Genomic DNA, 23,315 nt, shown 5'->3' with positions numbered 1-23,315 from the left:
GCAGTCGTGCACAGTATTTGGGCGTTGTGTTTTTATCATTATGATTTTGCAGTCGTGCACAGTATTTGGGCGTTGTGTTTTTATCATTATGATTTTGCAGTCGTGCACAGTATTTGGGCGTTGTGTTTTTATCATTATGATTTTGCAGTCGTGCACAGTATTTGGGCGTTGTGTTTTTATCATTATGATTTTGCAGTCGTGCACAGTATTTGGGCGTTGTGTTTTTATCATTATGATTTTGCAGTCGTGCACAGTATTTGGGCGTTGTGTTTTTATCATTATGATTTTGCAGTCGTGCACAGTATTTGGGCGTTGTGTTTTTATCATTATGATTTTGCAGTCGTGCACAGTATTTGGGCGTTGTGTTTTTATTATTATTAAAATAATAATTTGGGCGTTGTGTTTTTATCATTATGATTTTGCAGTCGTGCACAGTATTTGGGCGTTGTGTTTTTATCATTATGATTTTGCAGTCGTGCACAGTATTTGGGCGTTGTGTTTTTATTATTATTAAAATAATAATTTGGGTGTTGTGTTTTTATTATTATTATTTTGCAGTAGTGCACAGTATTTGGGTGTTTTTAATTATTATTATTTTGCAGTCGTGCACAGTATTTGGGCGTTGTGTTTTTATCATTATGATTTTGCAGTCGTGCACAGTATTTGGGCGTTGTGTTTTTATCATTATGATTTTGCAGTCGTGCACAGTATTTGGGCGTTGTGTTTTTATCATTATGATTTTGCAGTCGTGCACAGTATTTGGGCGTTGTGTTTTTATTATTATTAAAATAATAATTTGGGCGTTGTGTTTTTATCATTATGATTTTGCAGTCGTGCACAGTATTTGGGCGTTGTGTTTTTATTATTATTAAAATAATAATTTGGGCGTTGTGTTTTTATCATTATGATTTTGCAGTCGTGCACAGTATTTGGGCGTTGTGTTTTTATCATTATGATTTTGCAGTCGTGCACAGTGTTTGGGCGTTGTGTTTTTGTTATTATTAAAATAATAATTTGGGTGTTTTTTATTATTATGATTTTGCAGTCGTGCACAGTATTTGGGCGTTGTGTTTTTATTATTATTATTTTGCAGTCGTGCACAGTATTTGGGCGTTGTGTTTGTATTATTATTAAAATAATAATTTGGGTGTTGTGTTTTATTCTTATTATTATTTTGCAGTCGTGCACAGTATTTGGGCGTTGTGTTTTTATTATTATTTTGCAGTCGTGCACAGTATTTGGGCGTTGTGTTTTTATTATTATTTTGCAGTCGTGCACAGTATTTGGGCGTTGTGTTTTTATTATTATTATTATTTTGCAGTCGTGCACAGTATTTGGGCGTTGTGTTTTTATTATTATTATTTTGCAGTCGTGCACAGTATTTGGGCGTTGTGTTTTTATTATTATTATTATTTTGCAGTCGTGCACAGTATTTGGGCGTTGTGTTTTTATTATTATTATTATTTTGCAGTCGTGCACAGTGTTTGGGCGTTGTGTTTTTATTATTATTATTATTTTGCAGTCGTACACAGTGTTTGGGCGTTGTTTTTATTATTATTATTTTGCAGTCGTACACAGTGTTTGGGCGTTGTGTTTTTATTATTATTCAAATAATAATTTGGGCGTTGTGTTTTTATTATTATTATTTTGCAGTCGTGCACAGTATTTGGGCGTTGTGTTTTTATTATTATTATTTTGCAGTCGTGCACAGTATTTGGGCGTTGTGTTTTTATCATTATTATTTTGCAGTCGTGCACAGTATTTGGGCGTTGTGTTTTTATCATTATTATTTTGCAGTCGTGCACAGTATTTGGGTGTTGTGTTTTTATTATTATTAAAATAATAATTTGGGCGTTGTGTTTTTATCATTATGATTTTGCAGTCGTGCACAGTATTTGGGCGTTGTGTTTTTATCATTATGATTTTGCAGTCGTGCACAGTATTTGGGCGTTGTGTTTTTATCATTATGATTTTTGCAGTCGTGCACAGTATTTGGGCGTTGTGTTTTTATCATTATTATTTTGCAGTACTGCACAGTATTTGGGCGTTGTGTTTTTATTATTATTAAAATAATAATTTGGGTGTTGTGTTTTTATTATTATTATTTTGCAGTCGTGCACAGTATTTGGGCGTTGTGTTTTTATTATTATTAAAATAATAATTTGGGTGTTGTGTTTTTATCATTATTATTTTGCAGTACTGCACAGTATTTGGGCGTTGTGTTTTTATTATTATTAAAATAATAATTTGGGTGTTGTGTTTTTATCATTATTATTTTGCAGTCGTGCACAGTATTTGGGCGTTGTGTTTTTATCATTATTATTTTGCAGTCGTGCACAGTATTTGGGCGTTGTGTTTTTATCATTATGATTTTGCAGTCGTGCACAGTATTTGGGCGTTGTGTTTTTATCATTATGATTTTGCAGTCGTGCACAGTATTTGGGCGTTGTGTTTTATCATTATGATTTTTGCAGTCGTGCACAGTATTTGGGCGTTGTGTTTTTATCATTATTATTTTGCAGTACTGCACAGTATTTGGGCGTTGTGTTTTTATTATTATTAAAATAATAATTTGGGTGTTGTGTTTTTATTATTATTATTTTGCAGTCGTGCACAGTATTTGGGCGTTGTGTTTTTATCATTATTTTGCAGTCGTGCACAGTATTTGGGCGTTGTGTTTTTATTATTATTATTTTGCAGTCGTGCACAGTATTTGGGCGTTGTGTTTTTATTATTATTATTTTGCAGTCGTGCACAGTATTTGGGCGTTGTGTTTTTATTATTATTATTTTGCAGTAGTGCACAGTATTTGGGCGTTGTGTTTTTATTATTATTATTTTGCTGTAGTGCACAGTATTTGGGCGTTGTGTTTTTATTATTATTATTATTTTGCAGTCGTGCACAGTATTTGGGCGTTGTGTTTTTATTATTATTATTATTTTGCAGTCGTGCACAGTATTTGGGCGTTGTGTTTTTATTATTATTATTTTGCAGTCGTACACAGTATTTGGGCGTTGTGTTTTTATTATTAAAATAATAATTTGGGTGTTGTGTTTTTATTATTTTGCAGTCGTGCACAGTATTTGGGCGTTGTGTTTTTGTTATTATTAAAATAATAATTTGGGTGTTGTGTTTTTATTATTTTGCAGTCGTGCACAGTATTTGGGCGTTGTGTTTTTATTATTATTAAAATAATAATTTGGGTGTTGTGTTTTTATTATTTTGCAGTCGTACACAGTATTTGGGCGTTGTGTTTTTATTATTATTAAAATAATAATTTGGGTGTTGTGTTTTTATTATTTTGCAGTCGTGCACAGTATTTAGGCGTTGTGTTTTTATTATTATTATTTTGCAGTCGTGCACAGTATTTGGGCGTTGTGTTTTTATTATTATTATTTTGCTGTAGTGCACAGTATTTGGGTGTTGTGTTTTTATTATTATTCAAATAATAATTTGGGTGTTGTGTTTTTATTATTTTGCAGTCGTACACAGTATTTGGGCGTTGTGTTTTTATTATTATTAAAATAATAATTTGGGTGTTGTGTTTTTATTATTTTGCAGTCGTACACAGTATTTGGGCGTTGTGTTTTTATTATTATTAAAATAATAATTTGGGTGTTGTGTTTTTATTATTTTGCAGTCGTGCACAGTATTTGGGCGTTGTGTTTTTATTATTATTAAAATAATAATTTGGGTGTTGTGTTTTTATTATTTTGCAGTCGTACACAGTATTTGGGCGTTGTGTTTTTATTATTATTAAAATAATAATTTGGGTGTTGTGTTTTTATTATTTTGCAGTCGTGCACAGTATTTAGGCGTTGTGTTTTTATTATTATTATTTTGCAGTCGTGCACAGTATTTGGGCGTTGTGTTTTTATTATTATTATTTTGCTGTAGTGCACAGTATTTGGGTGTTGTGTTTTTATTATTATTCAAATAATAATTTGGGCGTTGTGTTTTTATTATTATTCAAATAATAATTTGGGCGTTGTGTTTTTATTCTTCAAATAATAATTTGGGTGTTGTGTTTTTATTATTCTTCAAATAATAATTTGGGCGTTGTGTTTTTATTATTATTAAAATAATAATTTGGGCGTTGTGTTTTTATCATTATTATTTTGCAGTCGTGCACAGTATTTGGGCGTTGTGTTTTTATTATTATTAAAATAATAATTTGGGAGTTGTGTTTTTATTATTATTATTTTGCAGTACTGCACAGTATTTGGGCGTTGTGTTTTTATCATTATGATTTTGCAGTCGTGCACAGTATTTGGGCGCTGTGTTTTTATCATTATGATTTTGCAGTCGTGCACAGTATTTGGGCGCTGTGTTTTTATCATTGTGATTTTGCAGTCGTGCACAGTATTTGGGCGCTGTGTTTTTATCATGATTTTGCAGTCGTGCACAGTATTTGGGCGCTGTGTTTTTATCATGATTTTGCAGTCGTGCACAGTATTTGGGCGCTGTGTTTTTATCATTATGATTTTGCAGTCGTGCACAGTATTTGGGCCTTGTGTTTTTATTATTATTAAAATAATAATTTGGGCGTTGTGTTTTTATTATTATTTTGCAGTCGTGCACAGTATTTGGGCGTTGTGTTTTTATCATTATGATTTTGCAGTCGTGCACAGTATTTGGGCGCTGTGTTTTTATCATTATGATTTTGCAGTCGTGCACAGTATTTGGGCGTTGTGTTTTTATCATTATGATTTTGCAGTCGTGCACAGTATTTGGGCGTTGTGTTTTTATCATTATGATTTTGCAGTCGTGCACAGTATTTGGGCGCTGTTTTTATCATTATGATTTTGCAGTCGTGCACAGTATTTGGGCGCTGTGTTTTTATCATTATGATTTTGCAGTCGTGCACAGTATTTGGGCGCTGTGTTTTTATTATTATTAAAATAATAATTTGGGCGTTGTGTTTTTATTATTATTATTTTGCAGTCGTGCACAGTATTTGGGCGTTGTGTTTTTATCATTATGATTTTGCAGTCGTGCACAGTATTTGGGCGCTGTGTTTTTATTATTATTAAAATAATAATTTGGGCGTTGTGTTTTTATTATTATTATTTTGTAGTTGTGCACAGTATTTGGGCGTTGTGTTTTTATCATTATGATTTTGCAGTCGTGCACAGTATTTGGGCATTGTGTTTTTATTATTATTAAAATTATAATTTGAGTGTTGTGTTTTTATTATTATTATTTTGCAGTCGTGCACAGTATTTGGGCGTTGTGTTTTTATCATTATGAATTTGCAGTCGTGCACAGTATTTGGGCGTTGTGTTTTTATCATTATGATTTTGCAGTCGTGCACAGTATTTGGGCGCTGTGTTTTTATCATTATGATTTTGCAGTCGTGCACAGTATTTGGGCGCTGTGTTTTTATTATTATTAAAATAATAATTTGGGCGTTGTGTTTTTATTATTATTATTTTGCAGTCGTGCACAGTATTTGGGCGTTGTGTTTTTATTATTATTATTTTGCAGTCGTGCACAGTATTTGGGCGTTGTGTTTTTATCATTATGATTTTGCAGTCGTGCACAGTATTTGGGCGCTGTGTTTTTATTATTATTAAAATAATAATTTGGGCGTTGTGTTTTTATCATTATGATTTTGCAGTCGTGCACAGTATTTGGGCGCTGTGTTTTTATTATTATTAAAATAATAATTTGGGCGTTGTGTTTTTATTATTATTTTGTAGTTGTGCACAGTATTTGGGCGTTGTGTTATCATTATGATTTTGCAGTCGTGCACAGTATTTGGGCATTGTGTTTTTATTATTATTAAAATTATAATTTGAGTGTTGTGTTTTTATTATTATTATTTTGCAGTCGTGCACAGTATTTGGGCGTTGTGTTTTTATTATTATTAAAATAATTTGGGCGTTGTGTTTTTATCATTATTATTTTGCAGTCGTGCACAGTATTTGGGCGTTGTGTTTTTATCATTATTATTTTGCAGTCGTGCACAGTATTTGGGCGCTGTGTTTTTATTATTATTAAAATAATAATTTGGGCGTTGTGTTTTTATTATTATTATTTTGTAGTTGTGCACAGTATTTGGGCGTTGTGTTTTTATCATTATTATTTTGCAGTCGTGCACAGTATTTGGGCGTTGTGTTTTTATCATTATGATTTTGCAGTCGTGCACAGTATTTGGGCATTGTGTTTTTATTATTATTAAAATTATAATTTGAGTGTTGTGTTTTTATTATTATTATTTTGCAGTCGTGCACAGTATTTGGGCGTTGTGTTTTTATTATTATTAAAATAATTTGGGCGTTGTGTTTTTATCATTATTATTTTGCAGTCGTGCACAGTATTTGGGCGTTGTGTTTTTATTATTATTAAAATAATTTGGGCGTTGTGTTTTTATCATTATTATTTTGCAGTCGTGCACAGTATTTGGGCGTTGTGTTTTTATTATTATTAAAATAATTTGGGCGTTGTGTTTTTATCATTATTATTTTGCAGTCGTGCACAGTATTTGGGCGTTGTGTTGTTATTATTATTAAAATAATTTGGGCGTTGTGTTTTTATCATTATTATTTTGCAGTCGTGCACAGTATTTGGGCGTTGTGTTTTTATCATTATGATTTTGCAGTCGTGCACAGTATTTGGGCGTTGTGTTTTTATCATTATGATTTTGCAGTCGTGCACAGTATTTGGGCGTTGTGTTTTTATCATTATGATTTTGCAGTCGTGCACAGTATTTGGGCGTTGTGTTTTTATCATTATGATTTTGCAGTCGTGCACAGTATTTGGGCGTTGTGTTTTTATCATTATGATTTTGCAGTCGTGCACAGTATTTGGGCGTTGTGTTTTTATTATTATTAAAATAATAATTTGGGCGTTGTGTTTTTATCATTATGATTTTGCAGTCGTGCACAGTATTTGGGCGTTGTGTTTTTATCATTATGATTTTGCAGTCGTGCACAGTATTTGGGCGTTGTGTTTTTATTATTATTAAAATAATAATTTGGGTGTTGTGTTTTTATTATTATTATTTTGCAGTAGTGCACAGTATTTGGGTGTTTTTATTATTATTTTGCAGTCGTGCACAGTATTTGGGCGTTGTGTTTTTATCATTATGATTTTGCAGTCGTGCACAGTATTTGGGCGTTGTGTTTTTATCATTATGATTTTGCAGTCGTGCACAGTATTTGGGCGTTGTGTTTTTATTATTATTAAAATAATAATTTGGGTGTTGTGTTTTTATTATTATTATTTTGCAGTAGTGCACAGTATTTGGGTGTTTTTAATTATTATTATTTTGCAGTCGTGCACAGTATTTGGGCGTTGTGTTTTTATCATTATGATTTTGCAGTCGTGCACAGTATTTGGGTGTTGTGTTTTTATCATTATGATTTTGCAGTCGTGCACAGTATTTGGGCGTTGTGTTTTTATCATTATGATTTTGCAGTCGTGCACAGTATTTGGGCGTTGTGTTTTTATTATTATTAAAATAATAATTTGGGCGTTGTGTTTTTATCATTATGATTTTGCAGTCGTGCACAGTATTTGGGCGTTGTGTTTTTATTATTATTAAAATAATAATTTGGGCGTTGTGTTTTTATCATTATGATTTTGCAGTCGTGCACAGTATTTGGGCGTTGTGTTTTTATCATTATGATTTTGCAGTCGTGCACAGTGTTTGGGCGTTGTGTTTTTGTTATTATTAAAATAATAATTTGGGTGTTTTTTATTATTATGATTTTGCAGTCGTGCACAGTATTTGGGCGTTGTGTTTTTATTATTATTATTTTGCAGTCGTGCACAGTATTTGGGCGTTGTGTTTGTATTATTATTAAAATAATAATTTGGGTGTTGTGTTTTATTCTTATTATTATTTTGCAGTCGTGCACAGTATTTGGGCGTTGTGTTTTTATTATTATTTTGCAGTCGTGCACAGTATTTGGGCGTTGTGTTTTTATTATTATTTTGCAGTCGTGCACAGTATTTGGGCGTTGTGTTTTTATTATTATTATTATTTTGCAGTCGTGCACAGTATTTGGGCGTTGTGTTTTTATTATTATTATTATTTTGCAGTCGTGCACAGTATTTGGGCGTTGTGTTTTTATTATTATTATTATTTTGCAGTCGTGCACAGTATTTGGGCGTTGTGTTTTTATTATTATTATTATTTTGCAGTCGTGCACAGTGTTTGGGCGTTGTGTTTTTATTATTATTATTATTTTGCAGTCGTACACAGTGTTTGGGCGTTGTGTTTTTATTATTATTCAAATAATAATTTGGGCGTTGTGTTTTTATTATTATTATTTTGCAGTCGTGCACAGTATTTGGGCGTTGTGTTTTTATCATTATTATTTTGCAGTCGTGCACAGTATTTGGGCGTTGTGTTTTTATCATTATTATTTTGCAGTCGTGCACAGTATTTGGGTGTTGTGTTTTTATTATTATTAAAATAATAATTTGGGCGTTGTGTTTTTATCATTATGATTTTGCAGTCGTGCACAGTATTTGGGCGTTGTGTTTTTATCATTATGATTTTGCAGTCGTGCACAGTATTTGGGCGTTGTGTTTTTATCATTATGATTTTTGCAGTCGTGCACAGTATTTGGGCGTTGTGTTTTTATCATTATTATTTTGCAGTACTGCACAGTATTTGGGCGTTGTGTTTTTATTATTATTAAAATAATAATTTGGGTGTTGTGTTTTTATTATTATTATTTTGCAGTACTGCACAGTATTTGGGCGTTGTGTTTTTATTATTATTAAAATAATAATTTGGGTGTTGTGTTTTTATTATTATTATTTTGCAGTCGTGCACAGTATTTGGGCGTTGTGTTTTTATCATTATTTTGCAGTCGTGCACAGTATTTGGGCGTTGTGTTTTTATTATTATTATTTTGCAGTCGTGCAGAGTATTTGGGCGTTGTGTTTTTATTATTATTATTTTGCAGTCGTGCACAGTATTTGGGCGTTGTGTTTTTATTATTATTATTTTGCAGTAGTGCACAGTATTTGGGCGTTGTGTTTTTATTATTATTATTTTGCTGTAGTGCACAGTATTTGGGCGTTGTGTTTTTATTATTATTATTATTTTGCAGTCGTGCACAGTATTTGGGCGTTGTGTTTTTATTATTATTATTTTGCATTCGTACACAGTATTTGGGCGTTGTGTTTTTATTATTAAAATAATAATTTGGGTGTTGTGTTTTTATTATTTTGCAGTCGTGCACAGTATTTGGGCGTTGTGTTTTTGTTATTATTAAAATAATAATTTGGGTGTTGTGTTTTTATTATTTTGCAGTCGTGCACAGTATTTGGGCGTTGTGTTTTTATTATTATTAAAATAATAATTTGGGTGTTGTGTTTTTATTATTTTGCAGTCGTACACAGTATTTGGGCGTTGTGTTTTTATTATTATTAAAATAATAATTTGGGTGTTGTGTTTTTATTATTTTGCAGTCGTGCACAGTATTTAGGCGTTGTGTTTTTATTATTATTATTTTGCAGTCGTGCACAGTATTTGGGCGTTGTGTTTTTATTATTATTATTTTGCTGTAGTGCACAGTATTTGGGTGTTGTGTTTTTATTATTATTCAAATAATAATTTGGGTGTTGTGTTTTTATTATTTTGCAGTCGTACACAGTATTTGGGCGTTGTGTTTTTATTATTATTAAAATAATAATTTGGGTGTTGTGTTTTTATTATTTTGCAGTCGTACACAGTATTTGGGCGTTGTGTTTTTATTATTATTAAAATAATCATTTGGGTGTTGTGTTTTTATTATTTTGCAGTCGTGCACAGTATTTGGGCGTTGTGTTTTTATTATTATTAAAATAATAATTTGGGTGTTGTGTTTTTATTATTTTGCAGTCGTACACAGTATTTGGGCGTTGTGTTTTTATTATTATTAAAATAATAATTTGGGTGTTGTGTTTTTATTATTTTGCAGTCGTGCACAGTATTTAGGCGTTGTGTTTTTATTATTATTATTTTGCAGTCGTGCACAGTATTTGGGCGTTGTGTTTTTATTATTATTATTTTGCTGTAGTGCACAGTATTTGGGTGTTGTGTTTTTATTATTATTCAAATAATAATTTGGGCGTTGTGTTTTTATTATTATTCAAATAATAATTTGGGCGTTGTGTTTTTATTATTCAAATAATAATTTGGGCGTTGTGTTTTTATTCTTCAAATAATAATTTGGGTGTTGTGTTTTTATTATTCTTCAAATAATAATTTGGGCGTTGTGTTTTTATTATTATTAAAATAATAATTTGGGCGTTGTGTTTTTATCATTATTATTTTGCAGTCGTGCACAGTATTTGGGCGTTGTGTTTTTATTATTATTATTTTGCAGTACTGCACAGTATTTGGGCGTTGTGTTTTTATCATTATGATTTTGCAGTCGTGCACAGTATTTGGGCGCTGTGTTTTTATCATTATGATTTTGCAGTCGTGCACAGTATTTGGGCGCTGTGTTTTTATCATTGTGATTTTGCAGTCGTGCACAGTATTTGGGCGCTGTGTTTTTATCATGATTTTGCAGTCGTGCACAGTATTTGGGCGCTGTGTTTTTATCATGATTTTGCAGTCGTGCACAGTATTTGGGCGCTGTGTTTTTATCATTATGATTTTGCAGTCGTGCACAGTATTTGGGCCTTGTGTTTTTATTATTATTAAAATAATAATTTGGGCGTTGTGTTTTTATTATTATTTTGCAGTCGTGCACAGTATTTGGGCGTTGTGTTTTTATCATTATGATTTTGCAGTCGTGCACAGTATTTGGGCGTTGTGTTTTTATCATTATGATTTTGCAGTCGTGCACAGTATTTGGGCGTTGTGTTTTTATCATTATGATTTTGCAGTCGTGCACAGTATTTGGGCGCTGTTTTTATCATTATGATTTTGCAGTCGTGCACAGTATTTGGGCGCTGTGTTTTTATCATTATGATTTTGCAGTCGTGCACAGTATTTGGGCGCTGTGTTTTTATTATTATTAAAATAATAATTTGGGCGTTGTGTTTTTATTATTATTATTTTGCAGTCGTGCACAGTATTTGGGCGTTGTGTTTTTATCATTATGATTTTGCAGTCGTGCACAGTATTTGGGCGTTGTGTTTTTATTATTATTATTTTGTAGTTGTGCACAGTATTTGGGCGTTGTGTTTTTATCATTATGATTTTGCAGTCGTGCACAGTATTTGGGCATTGTGTTTTTATTATTATTAAAATTATAATTTGAGTGTTGTGTTTTTATTATTATTATTTTGCAGTCGTGCACAGTATTTGGGCGTTGTGTTTTTATCATTATGAATTTGCAGTCGTGCACAGTATTTGGGCGTTGTGTTTTTATCATTATGATTTTGCAGTCGTGCACAGTATTTGGGCGCTGTGTTTTTATCATTATGATTTTGCAGTCGTGCACAGTATTTGGGCGCTGTGTTTTTATTATTATTAAAATAATAATTTGGGCGTTGTGTTTTTATTATTATTATTTTGCAGTCGTGCACAGTATTTGGGCGTTGTGTTTTTATTATTATTATTTTGCAGTCGTGCACAGTATTTGGGCGTTGTGTTTTTATCATTATGATTTTGCAGTCGTGCACAGTATTTGGGCGCTGTGTTTTTATTATTATTAAAATAATAATTTGGGCATTGTGTTTTTATCATTATGATTTTGCAGTCGTGCACAGTATTTGGGCGCTGTGTTTTTATTATTATTAAAATAATAATTTGGGCGTTGTGTTTTTATTATTATTATTTTGTAGTTGTGCACAGTATTTGGGCGTTGTGTTTTTATCATTATGATTTTGCAGTCGTGCACAGTATTTGGGCATTGTGTTTTTATTATTATTAAAATTATAATTTGAGTGTTGTGTTTTTATTATTATTATTTTGCAGTCGTGCACAGTATTTGGGCGTTGTGTTTTTATTATTATTAAAATAATTTGGGCGTTGTGTTTTTATCATTATTATTTTGCAGTCGTGCACAGTATTTGGGCGTTGTGTTTTTATCATTATTATTTTGCAGTCGTGCACAGTATTTGGGCGCTGTGTTTTTATTATTATTAAAATAATAATTTGGGCGTTGTGTTTTTATTATTATTATTTTGTAGTTGTGCACAGTATTTGGGCGTTGTGTTTTTATCATTATTATTTTGCAGTCGTGCACAGTATTTGGGCGTTGTGTTTTTATCATTATGATTTTGCAGTCGTGCACAGTATTTGGGCATTGTGTTTTTATTATTATTAAAATTATAATTTGAGTTGTGTTTTTATTATTATTATTTTGCAGTCGTGCACAGTATTTGGGCGTTGTGTTTTTATTATTATTAAAATAATTTGGGCGTTGTGTTTTTATCATTATTATTTTGCAGTCGTGCACAGTATTTGGGCGTTGTGTTTTTATTATTATTAAAATAATTTGGGCGTTGTGTTTTTATCATTATTATTTTGCAGTCGTGCACAGTATTTGGGCGTTGTGTTTTTATTATTATTAAAATAATTTGGGCGTTGTGTTTTTATCATTATTATTTTGCAGTCGTGCACAGTATTTGGGCGTTGTGTTTTTATTATTATTAAAATAATTTGGGCGTTGTGTTTTTATCATTATTATTTTGCAGTCGTGCACAGTATTTGGGCGTTGTGTTTTTATTATTATTAAAATAATTTGGGCGTTGTGTTTTTATCATTATTATTTTGCAGTCGTGCACAGTATTTGGGCGTTGTGTTTTTATTATTATTAAAATAATTTGGGCGTTGTGTTTTTATCATTATTATTTTGCAGTCGTGCACAGTATTTGGGCGTTGTGTTTTTATTATTATTAAAATAATTTGGGCGTTGTGTTTTTATCATTATTATTTTGCAGTCGTGCACAGTATTTGGGCGTTGTGTTTTTATTATTTTTTATTTTTTATCATTTAATCATTTGTGTTTTGATGTGATGTATTCAGGATGCAGTGGGCGTGTCGGTCCTCGGAGCCCTGGCTGCACCAGCTCTGCTGGGTGGACTTCCTCAAGCTGTCATGGCTGCACAGGCGCCAGGTGTCATCACAGGTAGGATGTCCCGCCAACATGCCGTCTCCAATCACAGTCAAACACATGAAGAGTGTTTCCAGAATTCTTCTGTTCACAATCTCCTTTTGGCAGCATGTCGTCTGTAGGTGGTGTTGTTGAGCCTAGATTCTGATTGACTAAACAGTCAAATCCTTCACTTGTCCAAAAATGCATCTTCGGCCTTGTTTTCATGGTGAAGGTAAACTGGTCTTGTGCAGGGTGCTAGCGTGTTTTGGGCGTGTCTCGGGGCGCTTTGCTATTTATATTGGGGAGGTGATGGTCAGGTGGTTAAGCGTTGGACTTCAGACCAGAGGATCCTCTGTTCAAACCCCCGTTTGGCTGGAAAGGGCCTTAATCCCTAAGTTGGTCCTGGTGTGTAGTGAGTGCCAGTGTGCGTGAATGTGAGGCATCACTGTGACTGACTGTGATGTAAATGCAGTCCATTTACCATCCATGTTTCAGTGGCAAGAAAACCCTTCACCTTGTGCACATTAGGGCTGCCTCAAACGATTATTTTGATAAAGTTACTGATTATTTTTGTGATTAGTCGACTCATCGGATTGTACGCAAGCAGCTGCTCTTATGTAACATCATTAGCTTGAAGTGTTTCAGTTATGTGGTAACTAAAAAAAGGCGATAAAACTTTTACTTGGTAACACAGTCGTCGTTTTAGCTCTGTAACATAGCGTCATAAAACATGAGCGTTATCACATTTCCTATTCAAACGTGGCGTTATTGTTATAACGTTACAGCAAACAAAAAAGTTCAGGCTAATTAAACTGTTGTTGTTAATGTTAACATTTAGCTCACTATGGACGTTAATGTTCACAGCTAAGTAGCCAGTTAGCTTACCGAGACGACTGTCGCTGCATCAGCCACAGCGTGTTTCCTTCTCAGATGTTCCTGCATCGCCGCTGTGCTGCTGTGGAAGGAAGGTTCTGCCTTTCAGACTTTGCATTACACGTTTTTCTCTTTAATTTGGTTAAAATGCTTCTGAACTTTAGCTCTCTGTTGCTGGCTAGCCATGATACTGTTTGAGCATAACCTTTCAGGTGACATCACGACTGACCCAAATTACCATGACTGTGCATGTGCGTCAAGAACAGAAAGGCAGCGGAAGATACAGCAGCAGTTTTGAGAGAAAAACAAAGCTTAAAAAATGAACTACTGCATCGATTATTAAATTTTTATCAGCCAATCAGAGTGGAGTGCTACATGTGTACAGGCTGTTGCCAGGAAGCAAACCAAAGCTCCGCCCACCTCTCAGAGTACTGAAAAACTAACAACTTTATTTTATGCATAAAAACAATCTGCAGGTCACAGAACTTTCTCTTATCATGCCCCTGTTCTGTGGAATAATCTCCCTGCATTAATAAAACAGAGTGTGCGAGTAAACGGAGCGTGCCGCGGCCTCAACTTTACCTAAATTCTGTGTCTTTTAGTGAAGTTTAGGGCTAGTGGCCGGCGATCACCTTAGTACTTCTTCTGTTCTTGTTGTTTAATACTGGCAAATTATACTGTATTTGTTGTCTTTCTGATGCCTGAGTCTGTTTTTCTCTCTGTTTGAGGTGTGGCTCCATCCAGAGGTGGGTGTGGTGTCTGTATGTAACCCTCCTGTCCTGTGCAACGGCAACATTTCCTGTATATTTGTTCTGTAATTTGTGTCTGTATCATGGCCCAAGCAGAGGGTCACCCCTCTGAGTCTGGTCTGCTTGAGGTTTCTTCATCAAATCATCAAAGGGAGTTTTTTTTCTTTACCACTGTCTGTGTTCTTGCTCTGGGGGTTAGTAAGGTTAGACCTTACTTGTGTGAAGCGCCAACTTTGTTGTGATTTGGCGCTATATGAATGAAATAAATTGAAATTCAAACAAATAACTGCAAACATTTTTGTTTGTTTTAATGTCAACAATGGATTCAAGATTGAAGTAACTTTATTGGCATGAACAAAGACATGTTGTTGGCAATGCGGCTTGCAGAGAATTGATCACATAAATTGATCATTGATCAGTTTTTGTGGATTCTGATCATTACAAACCTTCAGGACAAACCACAAATAATCTTATTTAGTTGAGAAATGTTGTGCTTGATATCATGAACACTGCAGCTCTGACTCCGCCCTGTTTTTGGCCCAACATGCCCTTCTTTATGCAGAGGACGCTGGCTTTAAAAACCACAGACTGTCTCAATGCTGGACAAAGTCCACGTGACATCACCTGCAGGCTTCTATAGACCTAGAACAGACGACATGACACCCGTGTCTGGGCTTGAAGCCGCCATCACCACACCACAAGAGGCAAAGGCACTGCCACTCAAAGTGTCCACGCCCATAATTAGACAGAACTTTGTCTCAAAATGTCTTAAAGGACATGTCGCTTTGACATCATAACAATTTAGATTTAGTCTGTTAGTGACCATCTGATGATCCACCTGGATTACTTTGTGCACTTCTGTGACCAGTTTCAAAGTATACGGTGTTCGCAGCAAACAGCTACGGAGACGTCCGAAAACAAAGTACTCATGAGTACTCGGATGTTTCCGACAAGTGACATAGTTAGTGCACCTGCACGGCCATTAGTCAGAAACGCAGCCTGTTAAAATCAAAACAAAATGCTGGTAAGTGTTGTATTTAACTGTTAAAAAATATCATATATATATATATATATATATATATATATATATATATATATATATATATATATATATATATATATATATATTAAAACAGTGTAGCAGCTGTTTTAACCTGCAGCTCAGCTGTTTTATGGCCTTCGTACATGACATGAAAAGGCACAGATGTGATCAGATCTGATAGCATTTGACATCATGGACAAAGTTGTAATTAACAGCTGAGCTGTGCGTTAAAACCGCCTGCAGCGCACACACATCCAGATCCAAAATCCCACAGACTCTCTCAAAGTAAAATAAATATTTTACTTTCATTGAAAGGAACACAAAGCAAAAGATGAAAAAATGAACAAGCTCAACCAGGTGTAAAGATTTACAAATAAAAAGTCCACATCATCAAAGAAGCTCCAATGCACACATCACGAACGCGTGCAGCCGCCAGCCAAGGGATTAAAGGTCCATTCGTCCTCACTCAGATCAACAGCCAGAGACATTTTCAAGTTCCACTAGACCTCAGGTACAGATGGCCGTCCAGAGAATAATGTCCAGGTCCACTTGCCCTCAGGTTCTGATTGCACATGAAATCCAGTGCAACTCTGCCTTCAACTGAGATTCTGTCACCATTGTGGCATGTTAGATAGAGAGTCCGTTATCTCCTGAAAATAGCATCTTCTGCGTTTTTCCAATATTAGACATACAGTAGTGTTCAGAATAATAGTAGTGCTATGTGACTAAAAAGATTAATCCAGATTTTGAGTATATTTCTTATTGTTACATGGGAAACAAGGTACCAGTCGATTCAGTAGATTCTCACAAATCCAACAAGACCAAGCATTCATGATATGCACACTCTTAAGGCTATGAAATTGGGCTATTAGTAAAAAAAAGTAGAAAAGGGGGTGTTCACAATAATAGTAGCATCTGCTGTTGATGCTACAAACTCAAAACTATTATGTTCAAACTGCTTTTTTATCAATCCTGTGAATCACTAAACTAGTATTTAGTTGTATAACCACAGTTTTTCATGATTTCTTCACATCTGCGAGGCATTAATTTTGTTGGTTTGGAACCAAGATTTTGCTGGTTTACTAGTGTACTTGGGGTCGTTGTCTTGTTGAAACACCCATTTCAAGAGCATGTCCTCTTCAGCATAAGGCAACATGACCTCTTCAAGTATTTTGACATATCCAAACTGATCCATGATACCTGGTATGTGATATATAGGCCCAACACCATAGTAGGAGAAACATGCCCATATCATGATGCTTGCACCACCATGCTTCACTGTCTTCACTGTGAACTGTGGCTTGAATTCAGAGTTTGGGGGTCGTCTCACAAACTGTCTGTGGCCCTTGGACCCAAAAAGAACAATTTTACTCTCATCGGTCCACAAAATATTCCTCCATTTCTCTTTAGGCCAGTTGATGTGCTCTTTGGCAAATTGTAACCTCTTCTGCACATGTCTTTTATTTAACAGAGGGACTTTGCGGGGGATTCTTGCAAATAAATAGCTTTACACAGGTGTCTTCTGTCACAGCACTTACAGGTAACTCCAGACTGTCTTTGATCATCCTGGAGCTGATCAATGGGTGAGCCTTTGCCATTCTGGTTATTCTTCTATCCAGTTTGATGGTTGTTTTCTGTTTTCTTCCACACGTCTCTGTTTTTTTTTTTGTCCATTTTAAAGCATTGGAGATCATTGTAGATGAACAGCCTATAATTTTTTGCACCTGCGTATACGTTTTCCCCTCTCCAATCAACTTTTTAATCAAACTACGCTGTTCTTCTGAACAATGTCATGAACGTCCCATTTTCCTCAGGCTTTCAAAGAGAAAAGCATGTTCAACAGGTGCTGGCTTCATCCTTAAATAGGGGACACCTGATTCACACCTGTTTGTTCCACAAAATTGACAAACTCACTGACTGAATGCCACACTACTATTATTGTGAACACCCCCTTTTCTACTTTTTTTACTAATAGCCCAATTTCATAGCCTTAAGAGTGTGCATATCATGAATGCTTGGTCTTGTTGGATTAGTGAGAACCTACTGAATCTACTGGTACCTTGTTTCCCATGTAACAATAAGAAATATACTCAAAACCTGGATTAATCTTTTTAGTCACATAGCACCACTATTATTCTGAACACTACTGTACATCTGCATGTCCAGGCAGTCTGTAAAACCTGCGTGGTGGAGACAGTCCACGTCCATGATGACAGCAGCAGGAAACCAGCGTCCTGTGCCACAAACAGTGTGTCACCACACTTTAGGTTCCAAAATCCAACAGTCTCTAAAAAAGTTAAGCGTTTTGGGGTGAAGTGTGTCGTTTCCTGTCTGTAAATCCGAGCCATCACTTTTGAACGGCAGCTCAGAAACTTCGTTTTCAGATGGAGCAGGTTCGATTCAACAAACTCTGTCTGTCGGTCATCCAGATGTTTCTGCTTGTTCTAAAATGTATGTCACACGCAGAGAAATGCAGAATGAGAGGATTTCCTGAGATGCACCTGTTAACGCTCAGAGTGAGAAGAATAAAATACATCAGTGATCACTAATTATTAGCACGTGTGCAGGGAGACTTACGATCATGAGTACTTTTATGTTGTCTTACTAACTGGGACATTAAACATGTCCTTTAAACTAAGAAGTTAGAAATAAATTCAACCCTGTCCAATTGTCATGGAGGAAACTGTCTATAGAGACCAAAACCGTGTTTTTGTGCCAGGCTGTAAACATGTTTCCTGTCTGTTTCAGGTGTTACCCCAGCTCGACCTGGCTTACCTCAAGTGGGTTTGGTGAACCCGGTGCTTGCCACTCCCCAAGCAGCCTCTCTGATAGGTGGTTCTGATGTAAACAAAAAGGAGGAGGAAGACTGGCAGCAGGAGGCACTGCAGGACGGAGCCGTTGAGCCACTGAGCGAGCAGGAGCACATGAGTATCAGCGGGAGCAGCGCCAGACACATGGTGATGAGGAAGCTGCTGCGCAAGCGGGAGGTACATCGACACGCCCTCTGAGTGAGACACTGACACAGGGGGCGTACGACGCCACGCCCTCTGAGCGGGACACTGACACACGGGGCGTACGTCGCCATACCCATGAGAGAGACACTGACACACGGGGCGTATGACGCCACGCCGTCTGGGCGAGACACTGACACACGGGGCGTACGTCGCCATGCCCTCTGAGCGAGACACTGACACACGGGGCGTACGTTGCCACGCCCTCTGAGCGAGACACTGACACACGGGGCGTACGTCGCCACGCCCTCTGAGCGAGACACTGACACAGGGGGCGTACGACGCCACGCCCTCAGAGAGAGACACTGACACGGGGCGTACGACGCCACGCCCTCAGAGAGAGACACTGACACACGGGGCGTACGACGCCACGCCCTCAGAGAGAGACACTGACACACGGGGCGTACGACGCCACGCCCTCAGAGAGAGACACTGACACACGGGGCGTACGACGCCACGCCCTCAGAGAGAGACACTGACACACGGGGCGTACGACACCACGCCCTCAGAGAGAGACACTGACACACGGGGCGTACGACGCCACGCCCTCAGAGAGAGACACTGACACACGGGGCGTATGACGCCACGCCGTCTGGGCGAGACACTGACACACGGGGCGTACGTCGCCATGCCCTCTGGGCGAGACACTGACACACGGGGCGTACGTTGCCACGCCCTCTGAGCGAGACACTGACACACGGGGCGTACGTTGCCACGCCCTCTGAGCGAGACACTGACACACGGGGCGTACGTCGCCACGCCCTCTGAGAGAGACACTGACACAGGGGGCGTACGACGCCACGCCCTCAGAGAGAGACACTGACACGGGGCGTACGACGCCACGCCCTCAGAGAGAGACACTGACACACGGGGCGTACGACGCCACGCCCTCAGAGAGAGACACTGACACATGGGGCGTACGACGCCACGCCCTCAGAGAGAGACACTGACACACGGGGCGTACGACGCCACGCCCTCAGAGAGAGACACTGACACACGGGGCGTACGACGCCACGCCCTCAGAGAGAGACACTGACACACGGGGCGTACGACGCCACGCCCTCAGAGAGAGACACTGACACAGGGGGCGTACGACGCCACGCCCTCTGAGAGAGACACTGACACAGGGGGCGTACGACGCCACGCCCTCAGAGAGAGACACTGACACACGGGGCGTACGACGCCACGCCCTCAGAGAGAGACACTGACACACGGGGCGTACGACGCCACGCCCTCAGAGAGAGACACTGACACACGGGGCGTACGACGCCACGCCCTCAGAGAGAGACACTGACACACGGGGCGTACGACGCCACGCCCTCAGAGAGAGACACTGACACACGGGGCGTACGACGCCACGCCCTCAGAGAGAGACACTGACACACGGGGCGTACGACGCCACGCCCTCAGAGAGAGACACTGACACACGGGGCGTACGACGCCACGCCCTCAGAGAGACACTGACACACGGGGCGTACGACGCCACGCCCTCAGAGAGACACTGACACACGGGGCGTACGACGCCACGCCCTCAGAGAGACACTGACACACGGGGCGTACGACGCCAAGCCCTCTGAGAGAGACACTGACACACGAGGAGTACGACGCCAAGCCCTCTGAGAGAGACACTGACACACGAGGAGTACGACACGACGCCCTCTGAGCGAGGCACTGACACACGGGGCTGTGGTGTTGAGGGTGGCGTCATAGTGGTAGCGTTAGCGTTTGCGCTGATGTAGCTAAAATCTGCTTTCTGACGAGTGGCTCATTCTGATTGGCACGTTGGTTGGGTTCTGATGTCCCTGCGGGTGTTTCTGTCCCCCACAGTCCACTGTCATGGTCCTGAGGAACATGGTTGGACCTGATGACATCGACGACGACCTGGAGGGCGAGGTGACTGAAGAGTGTGGGAAGTTTGGCCAGGTGAAACGTGTCATCATCTACCAGGAGCGACAGGGTGAAGAGGATGATGCTGAGGTCATCGTCAAGATCTTTGTTGAGTTCTCGGAGGCGGCGGAGATGAACCGGGCCATCCACGCCCTGAACCAGCGCTGGTTTGGAGGTCGCAAGGTGGTCGCTGAAGTGTACGACCAGGAACGCTTCAGTAACAGCGACCTGTCGGCGTAGCACCACGCACTCACAGCCACCGCTTTCTAACCTCAGTGATTTTCTTAAAAATTCAATTTGGTGTTTGTTTCCATGGCGACTGAACTTTGCCGCCTGTTGTTTCCGGTTTAATGGACCACTTCCTGTTTTTAGCTGATCTGCTGATGGTTTTCCAAAGCGGCTCCCTGTGCTGGTGTTTGATCTTCTGGTTTCTGGATCTGTGTCGTGTTAGAGCTCCATCATGCACGTCAGCACCTCATCCAGAACCCTCTGGTTCTGGATCTGGTTCTGAGATTTTGTTCTGTTGGGTTCGTGTTAACCGAAAGTCTTGTTGCTTTCCCAGCATGCTTTGAAAACAGTTTTTGAATCGGTAGAATGTGAGCAGATAATTTCTCCCAGAATTCATTCTGCCTTTTTTGTCATCAGTGATATCATCAACAAACAGGCTCAGCCACACCTGTCCACAAGTGGGAGGAGCTAAGAAAAACGGTAACAGCTCTGTGGTAGATAAAGGCACAAACCGGAAATGGCACAAAAAATCTGCCCAGTGGGGAAAAAGCCACAAACTGGGAATGACATGGTGAGATGCTGAAGAGCTTCACTCGTTCATGTCCGTGACAGACAGACAGACATGTCCATGTTTTACTTCTCGTCAGAGAGACGTTCACTGATCTTAGCAGGGACCTTCATGTCTCTGGGTCCAAGTTCTTTCAAAGTCTGTGAAGTCATGAGGTCGAAGGTCAGATGTGTTTGGCGATGCTGATGTCTTTAAAGAGAATGAAGGTCCAAGTCTTCAGCATCCTGGTGCTTCCTGTCTTACTGACACATGCTTCTCAGACTTGGACTCTAACCAGTGTCCTCAGGTGAGGACTGGATGTCTTTGGTCCCAGGTCTCTGTGGAGGATCTCTGTGTTCTGTTGGAATGACGTTGTGTCCAATGAACAGTTGCTTAGTGAGACTCAGATGAGGAGGATCACTGACACTGTGAGGGAACATCAGACACCACATTTAGTCCATGTGGTGAGTTTCTCTGGACATGATCCAGGACGCAGGTGCCTCAGTGTGGAGGACCCCAGAGACTGGAGGACACGCCCTGTGTCCGCTGGCTGCAGCAGGTGGTTTGGGGAGGTGTGGGTGGACCCGCGGTGGTTCTGCTCATGTTCCTCTGAGTAATGTGTCTGATTCAGGCCGGCGTGTTTCTGAGGCTAATGTTAGCTTGACACTGAAAGTGTTCTGCTGTTGCTCATGGTTTCCTGTTTTCCATCTTGCTGTAGCAGAAGTGGTCACGGTCTGTCTGTTGTCACTGATAGGACGATTGCAGGTCAGGTGACTCCGAGTCTTAAGAGTCTCAGTCTTCAGGTTTGTTTTTGGTTTTACTTCCTTATTTAAAGGGTGTGGTCAGGGTCAGATCATGTCTGAGAGGCGAAGTCTGAGTTGGTGCTATGTTTGGAAAACAATCAGCAGACCAACTCCCCCCCCCCGCCCCCGGGTCCGTTGTGTTTCTCATGAAAAGGAGAACGGAGCTGCAGTTCCTTCCGGGTTTCTGCAGGTGAACAATGAACTGAAAACCGTCCTGCTGTTGTCGGCCCTGTTTTTTTTTTGTTTGTTTTTTTTTTTCTTAAGCTTCCTCAAAGGTAAAAAAAAAAAAACTGCTGCTGGAGGTCAGAGGTCATGTCACGTGTTGTTAGTTGGTCAGGAAACAACAGCAAGGCACCAAAATGTGAATATTTTTTTATTTTTTTTTAACTAAAGTTGTATTTTCATCTATATCAGTGTGACGGTCATTAGTTTTTGGTCTCAGTCAGACCCTCTGTGGTGGTCTTAGGTATTCTTGGTGAGATGATTTCTGCTGTATGGATGAAGGTTGTTTCATGTAGACTTTTATTGTGAAGGCTGCCTGGCGGGCCGTGCTTTTACTGTGAAGGGCTTGCCTGACGGTTCCCTTTCGGGGTGAGACTCACTTCCGGGTTGAGTGTGCAGTCTCAGCATAGACCATTTGGTGGATGGGGTGTGGGCGAGTATGTTGTGGCCGAAGACAGTCGAAAATAATAATAAAAGTACCTCCCTCATCTCTTTTTTTCTGATGTCAAGGATGGTAAACTGTTTTTTTTGGGGGGGGGAGCTAGTTGTTCCTAAGGCCGCTTTGTGACGTGCTGGTTCTAAATGGTTTCGGCTGACACCCCCGTCCTCCGAATGGTTTGTGCCGACACACACAGCCCGTGAGGTCGTCTCGGTACGGCGGCTCGGAGGACTCAGACCGCTCGCGCTGCAGACGATGGGAGACGTTGTGTGTGAAGAACTGGAAGATTTAGTTCATTTTTCAGTGCACGACCTGCCAGCACGAGGATATGTCGTCATGGAGGAAATACGACGTCAGGGGAAACTCTGTGACGTCACCCTTAAGGTAAAAGAGTCGCCGGCGGACGATCACCTGGAGCTAGCTAAGAGCCTGTCCGGAGCTAAGCTACCTGCTGCGTGCTAAGTCAACCAGGTGACTCGTTAGTAAACTAGTTACCACGAAACGAAGGCTGAGCTC

At 38.7% G+C, this 23,315-nt stretch overlaps 2 protein-coding genes across 2 annotated transcripts in view; both read left to right on the top strand.

Annotated features, from left to right (window-relative positions):
• Window positions 1–20,842, top strand: part of puf60a (poly-U binding splicing factor a) — a 35,776-nt gene extending 14,934 nt beyond the window's left edge. Inside the window, exons 8-10 of the mRNA XM_034183677.1 lie at window positions 12,929–13,031; window positions 18,411–18,649; window positions 20,501–20,842. Coding sequence (XP_034039568.1) covers window positions 12,929–13,031; window positions 18,411–18,649; window positions 20,501–20,800 — 642 coding nt within the window. The 3' untranslated portion in view covers window positions 20,801–20,842. The remainder of the gene's footprint in view (window positions 1–12,928; window positions 13,032–18,410; window positions 18,650–20,500) is intronic.
• A 1,544-nt stretch (window positions 20,843–22,386) lies between these two features.
• klhl18 (kelch-like family member 18) overlaps window positions 22,387–23,315 on the top strand; it is a 35,122-nt gene continuing 34,193 nt past the window's right edge. Inside the window, exon 1 of the mRNA XM_034183676.1 lies at window positions 22,387–23,183. Within this exon, the coding sequence (XP_034039567.1) occupies window positions 23,055–23,183 (129 nt within the window). The 5' untranslated portion in view covers window positions 22,387–23,054. The remainder of the gene's footprint in view (window positions 23,184–23,315) is intronic.

Source organism: Thalassophryne amazonica, chromosome 12 (genome assembly GCF_902500255.1).
Source record: "Thalassophryne amazonica chromosome 12, fThaAma1.1, whole genome shotgun sequence".
NCBI classification, from domain to species: domain Eukaryota; kingdom Metazoa; phylum Chordata; class Actinopteri; order Batrachoidiformes; family Batrachoididae; genus Thalassophryne; species Thalassophryne amazonica.
This window is presented reverse-complemented; position numbering and strand designations above follow the sequence as displayed.